Source organism: Jatropha curcas, chromosome 5, assembly GCF_041381405.1.
Source record: "Jatropha curcas cultivar XTBG-Jc1 chromosome 5, XTBG_Jcur_1.0, whole genome shotgun sequence".
Lineage (NCBI taxonomy): Eukaryota > Viridiplantae > Streptophyta > Magnoliopsida > Malpighiales > Euphorbiaceae > Jatropha > Jatropha curcas.
The window spans coordinates 951,459-958,357 of NC_143155.1; the positions used below are offsets into that span (position 1 = coordinate 951,459).

At 35.7% G+C, this 6,899-nt stretch overlaps 3 protein-coding genes across 4 annotated transcripts; 2 read left to right on the forward strand and 1 right to left on the reverse strand.

Moving 5' to 3' along the window:
• Positions 1-397: 397 nt before the first annotated feature.
• LOC105629889 (18.1 kDa class I heat shock protein) lies at positions 398-1,325 on the forward strand. Its single transcript, NM_001308792.2, has one exon. It carries the CDS (start codon positions 561-563, stop codon positions 1,035-1,037), a length of 477 nt encoding a protein of 158 aa, NP_001295721.1. The 5' UTR covers positions 398-560; the 3' UTR covers positions 1,038-1,325.
• Positions 1,326-3,283: 1,958 nt separating this feature from the next.
• Positions 3,284-3,992, reverse strand: LOC105629890 (17.3 kDa class I heat shock protein). The gene has a single exon (XM_012211535.4). The coding sequence runs from the start codon at positions 3,896-3,898 to the stop codon at positions 3,425-3,427; it is 474 nt and encodes a 157-aa protein (XP_012066925.2). The 5' UTR covers positions 3,899-3,992; the 3' UTR covers positions 3,284-3,424.
• A 1,030-nt stretch (positions 3,993-5,022) lies between these two features.
• LOC105629891 (LOB domain-containing protein 10) lies at positions 5,023-6,660 on the forward strand. 2 transcript variants are annotated; one of them, XM_012211536.4, is made up of 2 exons: positions 5,023-5,273; positions 5,675-6,660. In XM_012211536.4, the coding sequence occupies exons 1-2, from the start codon at positions 5,172-5,174 to the stop codon at positions 6,575-6,577; spliced, it is 1,005 nt and encodes a 334-aa protein (XP_012066926.3). In that variant the 5' UTR covers positions 5,023-5,171; the 3' UTR covers positions 6,578-6,660. The 2 variants fall into 2 exon arrangements, with proteins under 2 accessions (XP_012066926.3, XP_037491336.1); XM_037635408.2 differs by having other exon boundaries at positions 5,034-5,273; positions 5,682-6,660.
• The last annotated feature ends 239 nt before the right edge of the window (positions 6,661-6,899 follow it).

The window sequence follows — 6,899 nt, forward strand, 5'->3', positions numbered from 1 at the left end:
AAAATATTTATCAATTCACCAATCATGTTACTAGTAGCTTATCAATTTTACATTTTTAAATTATAATAGCAAATTTTTTAAATTTTTTATAAAATTTTAATATTTTAAAATAATTTTTTTATTATATCGAAATAAGAAATAAAAAATATTAAAAAACATATATCTTTTTAAAATAATATTTTTTAATTTTGGAAACCAACGAAAAATTTTCTTTTCTTTTTTTGAAATTGATTTGAATACCGTTTTGGGCCGACTGTGCTAATTTACTGGCCCATTAAGCATCCTTCACTTCCAAGTTGTAGTGATCCATAATCCATCTAGAAAGCATACCATTTCACAGGCAATAACCTTTAATAAACGCGCTTAAAAACAATCCAGAACATTCTTCAAGTCCACTAGAAAAATCTAGTATAGCTGGAATGTACTAGAATGCCCCGACTACTCACTATAAATAACGAAAATCATCTTCTCTTCGTCAAGGTATAATTCATTATCCACTGCAGAAAAAGTTCTCTGCAATCAGAGCACTCAAGCGATCTTGTTCCGATTTCAAGCTAAAAATGTCGCTAACTCCTTTCTTCGGTAACAGGAGGACCAACATCTTTGATCCTTTCTCTCTTGACATTTGGGATCCGTTCAAGGATTTCCCTTTTCCTTCTTCTTCTTCCTCTTCTTCGCTTTTCCCTCGTGAAACCTCTGCTTTTGTTAGTACTCGCGTAGATTGGAAGGAAACACCAGAAGCTCATGTTTTCAAGGCTGATCTTCCTGGGATCAAAAAGGAAGAAGTGAAAGTAGAGATTGAAGACGATAGAGTGCTGCAAATTAGTGGAGAGAAGCATATGGAGAAGGAAGACAAGAATGACACTTGGCATCGTGTGGAGCGTAGCAGCGGCAAGTTCTCTAGGAGATTCAGGTTGCCGGAGAATGCAAAGATAGATCAGGTTAAGGCTTCAATGGAAAATGGGGTTCTTACTGTGACTGTGCCTAAAGCAGAGGTCAAGAAACCTGATGTGAAGGCTATTCAGATCTCTGGTTAAGGATTTTCAAGTCAAGTGTCATCCCTCTAGTGCGAGAGTGTACCTACTAATATGTAACGAATGTCAAAGTGTTCTTTATGTTTTGTCTGTGTTTGTGTGTTTTGAGGAGTGGGTTTTTGTGGTATGTTGAAAGTGTTTGATGAAATTATGGTTGTCATGCTGTGGATATGTTTAACATAATGTACTGCAGTGGTTTTTTTTTGTATTTTTTTGGGTAGATATCCAAGTTAATGAAATCAAAAGCTATGTTATTTATAGATTTTGTTAATCTAATGAATGGATTGACAAATGGTTCTCGTTTCAACCTGCATCAAGAAACCAAAGTTTGAATATTTACTTACATGAGAATTAGAGGTATTAATCTCGAAAACGAATAAACGCCACCTGCTTAGAGCAACAAAAATACTTCATTCAAGACATTATTACACTCTTACGACTCTATATGTAATATTAGCTAGAAGCTAGAAGAAGTTCGTTGTCTGGAATAAATGCTATGAAACCATTCAAAAAAAACTATTGGAAGAATCTTGGAATTTCAGCGAAACATTAATCTCCTTCTTGAATTTCAGCGCACTTTGCTTCATTTCTTTTCTTCTGCACTTCTCACTAGACTAATCACTGCTCTTTCTAATCTTCCTAATTCATTTGCTAATTTTTTAGCCAGGTACCGACGTCTCACATGCTTGCATAAGCTGAGGTTAGCTTTTGTTAGAATTAAAACTGCAACGACTCCCCAGATTTGCCAACACTTGATCTTCGTTGTGCCCATTTCACCATCAAACCTCTGTTTCTTGCAGCCTTATATAAATTCAATCCATTCCGAGCAATGAAATGAGTTAGATTTTATTATGAACAAGAAAGGCTCATTGGTTTCAGCTAGGCAATGGAGCATTTCTATTAGTTGCTTCTCATCTATGGAAGCCATGCTTCCCAAGCTATATATATATTTGATATATTGTTTGTTCACAAGCTAACAGTCGATGAAGATATTATGGAGTAATAAGCCTCCTTCATAAGTTTACCGGTGGAATCATAAATAAAGACTGGAGCTTAATATTTCTGCGTGAGCTGTCCTGGAAATGATTCCTCAAGGCAGTTAAATTGAGTACTTTTTCTGTCAATTGCATAAGGGCTTTGTAAGTTACAAATCAATGATGGGTAGTCCCTTGAACCTGCGCAGCCATATCCTGTAATCAGTAATCGACAAAAACAATGTTATACTGTTTCAAGCAAGTATGTTTAACTGATTAAGCTAAAATCATGGGCTTTTACCATGTGTGTTAGATTTAATTTATATAAATATTTATTGGTCTTACTGAAAATAGGATATTAATTCCTTGACTGCGGATTTCATGGCATTCTTGGATTATTTAAATGATAGGATATGCTGCTTATGATTGTTGTGAAGCATTAGTGCTAGGGTGGGGGAGTGATTTGGTGCTAGTTATGACGATTATACTAGGAAGTTTGTGCTGCACTTTTCTCTTTGTTGCCAATACTACAATGCAATCTCTCTCCCACAGCTTCTCTGAATTTCTCAGGGAGTTTTTACGAAACAATTCAATCCGTTCAGATCCACAAATTGGCTCTTTAGCTAACTCTTTGCATACTTCCTTCACCTAAACGAGAACTTGATTTAGCGGCTCTTCATTCATGGCAACCAAGCTGCCCAAGGTCACATAGATGTCAGAATTGGGAGTTTTCTTGTCAAGCCATGCGCTGCAGCTGGTGTCCTCATCGAATATGCTACTGGAGGGAGCTAGTATAAATATATACAGTGGGCCTATTTTCAATGATGGAAATTCTTATTGTTGCTTGTACTGGGCTGATTGATTCCAAAATGAGGGCTCAAGGAGTTCTGACATTGAATGTTTGCTGTCAATTCTGTCACAGCTTTGAATCTTGCGAAATCAAGATGTGTAGATTCTTAAACCCGAGGAGATAAATTCCAGGCACCATTTCCTGCAATGGATGCATTTTGCAAAACTTGTCGGTGACAAGGTCACAATTCTTACATCGAAAATGAGCCATTACTCTTGACAATTTTATTGCTTTTGAGCTATTGCTAGTCTGATAATTTTTACTAGCCAAAGCAGAAACGTGTAAAAATTTGTTCCGCAGGCTTATAAAAAGCCAAGCATTATGATTCTATACTTGTCACTGATACAAATTCCATTTCTTGTTGGTTGTTGCTTTTGAACTTAACAGAAAAAGTAAGGATAAGAACAAATGAACAGGATCGTCTCTTGCAAAATTATAATTTATTTATATAATCTACAATGCTGTAGATAATCACACATACATGTAACTTTCAGAACGAACACACACACAACACTTTCTTTTCATCTCTAACAAGCCCCAGCTGAATTTACAAGAGAGCAAATCGCTTAACCAGAGATGTCAATAGCCTTGACATCTGGTTTCTTGATTTCCTCCTTAGGAACAGTCACAGTAAGAACTCCATTCTCCATTGAAGCCTTTACTTGATCCATCTTTGCATTCTCCGGCAGCCTGAATCTTCTCATGAACTTCCCACTGCTACGTTCCACCCGATGCCAAGTACCATTTTTGTCTTCTTTCTCCACATTCCTCTCTCCGCTGATTTGGAGAATTCTGTCATCTTCAACTTCTACCTTCACTTCTTCTTTCTTCAGCCCGGGAACATCAGCCTTGAATATATGAGCTTCTGGAGTCTCTTTCCAGTCTATGCGAGTGTTAATAAAAGGAGAATTTTCACGAGAGACGATCGAAGAAGATGAAGGGAAAGAAAAGTCGCTGAATGGATCCCAAACGTCGAAAGCAGAGAAAGGATCGAAAATGCTGCTTCGTGAGTTACCGAAGAAACTTGGAATCAGAGCCATTTCTGATTTGTGAATCGCTTAGAGAAGATTTGATTGATCGCGGAGAAAGTAGCTTGCGAATTTCTTTTTGCTGTCGATGCTGGAATAGGGAGAATGGAAGGGATATTTATAGGAAGCAGAAGGAGATTCTGGTGATTTCTTGTGTATTCAGTAGTGGAAGAACATAGAAGAGTCAGGATTTGGGCTTTCTCCAGCAAATTCTTGAAGCTTCGTTCTTGGTTTTCAAATTGGTCAAGGCCTAATTTAAAGATTGGGCCACCTTTCCCGCATCTTGTTGGCTGAATTTGGGCCTGACACAAATTGGCTGCAAATACAACCTTCCGCTTCTTTGGAGCCGCTTCGAAAACAAGTGGATCTGCACTTGGCTCTTCTTGCACCTTCGGTTCGATGTTGGAAAACATTACTGAACCCTCCAATTACATCCGAGCAAGAACAGAAAAACGGAAGAGAGAGGACAACCTTAAAAACAATTGTAGCGAATTTAATTCACTTTTTAATATAATTTGATTTAGTTATATTAAAATTTGAAAATTGAATGCTTCATTTTTTATCGCACCAAACACAAAAATTCGGATTTTATTTCGATGGTTATATTCGTCTAACTATATAAATCACACTTTGACATAAAAAATGCAAAAACTTCATTGACAAATTAAATGAAATTGAAAGGATAAATCATATTTTTAATTAGTGATGCTATAAAGAGCGGGATTTTGTACTAGGCAACTACCAGCAGCAACCCTAGCAAAACCATTATCCAGACACTGTAAAAAGAGGTAAGCAACTTTACAATTTCATTTCACAACTACATGCAGTCTCAACTCCAGACTAGATTCCTTTATCCAAGAAAGAAACTTAGTAATCATGGATATGATTGTTTAAATGATATGCACACGACTATGGTTTATAAAATTGATTGTAATAGCCCAAGAAACCAAACATACAAATAATATGTAAGAGCCCAAGAAACTAAACATATAAAATATTTTTAATATTTTTTTATAAAATATTAAACGTTCTTTACTTCCATCTGTACTACTGCTTCCGTTATTTCTATATTCCCATTTTATACCCTTAACTTTCTGCTGATATTTATATGGATAGCTTGATCTTTCTCTTTCTGTTTTAGTGCGTTGATCAAGGGATTTGTGTGGATTTTTGGTTTTGAAAAAATAAAATAAAATTTTATTTTTCAGGGAAAAATTAAAAATGGAAAATAGATCTTCAAGGATCCTTTTACAGTTTTCTTCATTTTCACAATGATGATGAATTGATGAGGAACAACGCAGACAGAGACTGCTATGCAAAGAAACGGATTTTTACAGAGAAACGATTAGCAAGATCACTTCTTCTATTCATTTTTTTACATTTTCCGGTAATTAATCTAGACCCATTCAGTAGTTATCGGATCATTATTTCTTTCCATTTTTATTTTTTTTCTGATGTGATTTGTTTTTTCTTTTCTTATTAATTTTTCTATTATATATAGTTTCTCTTCATCTTCCTTTTGATTTGATTATCATTTGTGAAATCTTTATTATTGTTACTTATAATAGAAAAAAAATTCATAAAATCGCCTACTTTTTCTTAGAATATGTAAATGGAGTTTCCCAGAATCTCCTGTGCATGCATATTTCTCAGTGATCAATCACACCTTTTTATGGCTTCTTCATGTACGTTTGTAATTATGATGTCCTACATAAAATGTCTACCTACCTATATATTAGGTCCACTGGCTGAGCTTTTTCTCTTCTAAAGTTTTGATTTTTGTTTTAGTTTACAGAGGAAAGGAAAATAATGTCATCACCAAACTCGCCATGTGCAGCCTGCAAATTTCGAAGACAAAAATGCACTCAAGAATGTGTTTTTGCAGCGTACTTTCCACCAGATCAGCCTCAGAAATTCGCAAATGTTCATGGAGTATTTGGGGCAAGTAATGTCGCTAAGCTTCTAAACGAGCTTAGCACAACTCAACGAGAAGACGCAGTTAATTCCCTCGCTTATGAAGCAGAAGCTCGTCTCCGTGATCCAGTTTATGGATGTGTAGGTCTGATCTCAATCCTTCAACACAGACTCAAAGAACTACAAAGTGATCTTTATATTGCCAAGAAAGAGCTTGCACAGTATATTGGTCATCAAGCAATGCTTCCAACTCTTCAATCGCCACTGTATATGCCTGCTCAACCTTCCCATTTGGGCAATCCTTCTTCCTTAATACAACAAGGCAGTTTTCCAATAATGGGTATTCCTACAGGACAATTGTTGGTTCATGAGAATCAACAACAGCACCAACAAGAAGTTTATGAGGCGCAGCAATTGGCTGCAGCTTTGGCTGCAAGAGAGCAGCAACATATGTTTAAGGTTTATGAGCATCAACAGGAGCAGCAAGAGATTGCTAGGTTTAATAGAGGTTTTAATTCTTCTAATTCAGTTAATACTAATAATGCAACTGGGTTTAATCAGATTACTGTCGCTGCTATGTCACCTTCTTTAGCTTTAGGTACTTTCGATAATACCCCTTATCACATTCAACCAGAACAAATGGACCAACATCACCATCTTCAAGCACAGCTTTTCCTGCAATCGCAACAAGAAGAACAGCAATCTCAACAAACCCAACAATTGCAACAACAAACATCTGGAAGTGATGAAGGAGGGAGTGCAATTCCATCTTGTTAATGTTGTTTTTTTTTTTTTTAACAGAAACTCTTCTGAATGATTCAAGAAAATTTTCCATTTTAACTAGGGACATATTTTTTTCATTATTTCATTATTTATTAATTTTCTATGGTTTTGGTGGGTGCTTGTGCATATGAGGGATCTCACAGAAAGAGCTTTGCATTTATGAATGCTTTCTATGTTTAATCTTCTGTCTATAAAATGCACTTAAATGGGTTATATGAAAATTTAAGTTGCCCTAAAATTTATTACTCAATGATTCAAGAAGGAGAACGTGTTTTGCTAATTGTATTTGCTATACACAAATGTTTTATTGTTGAGA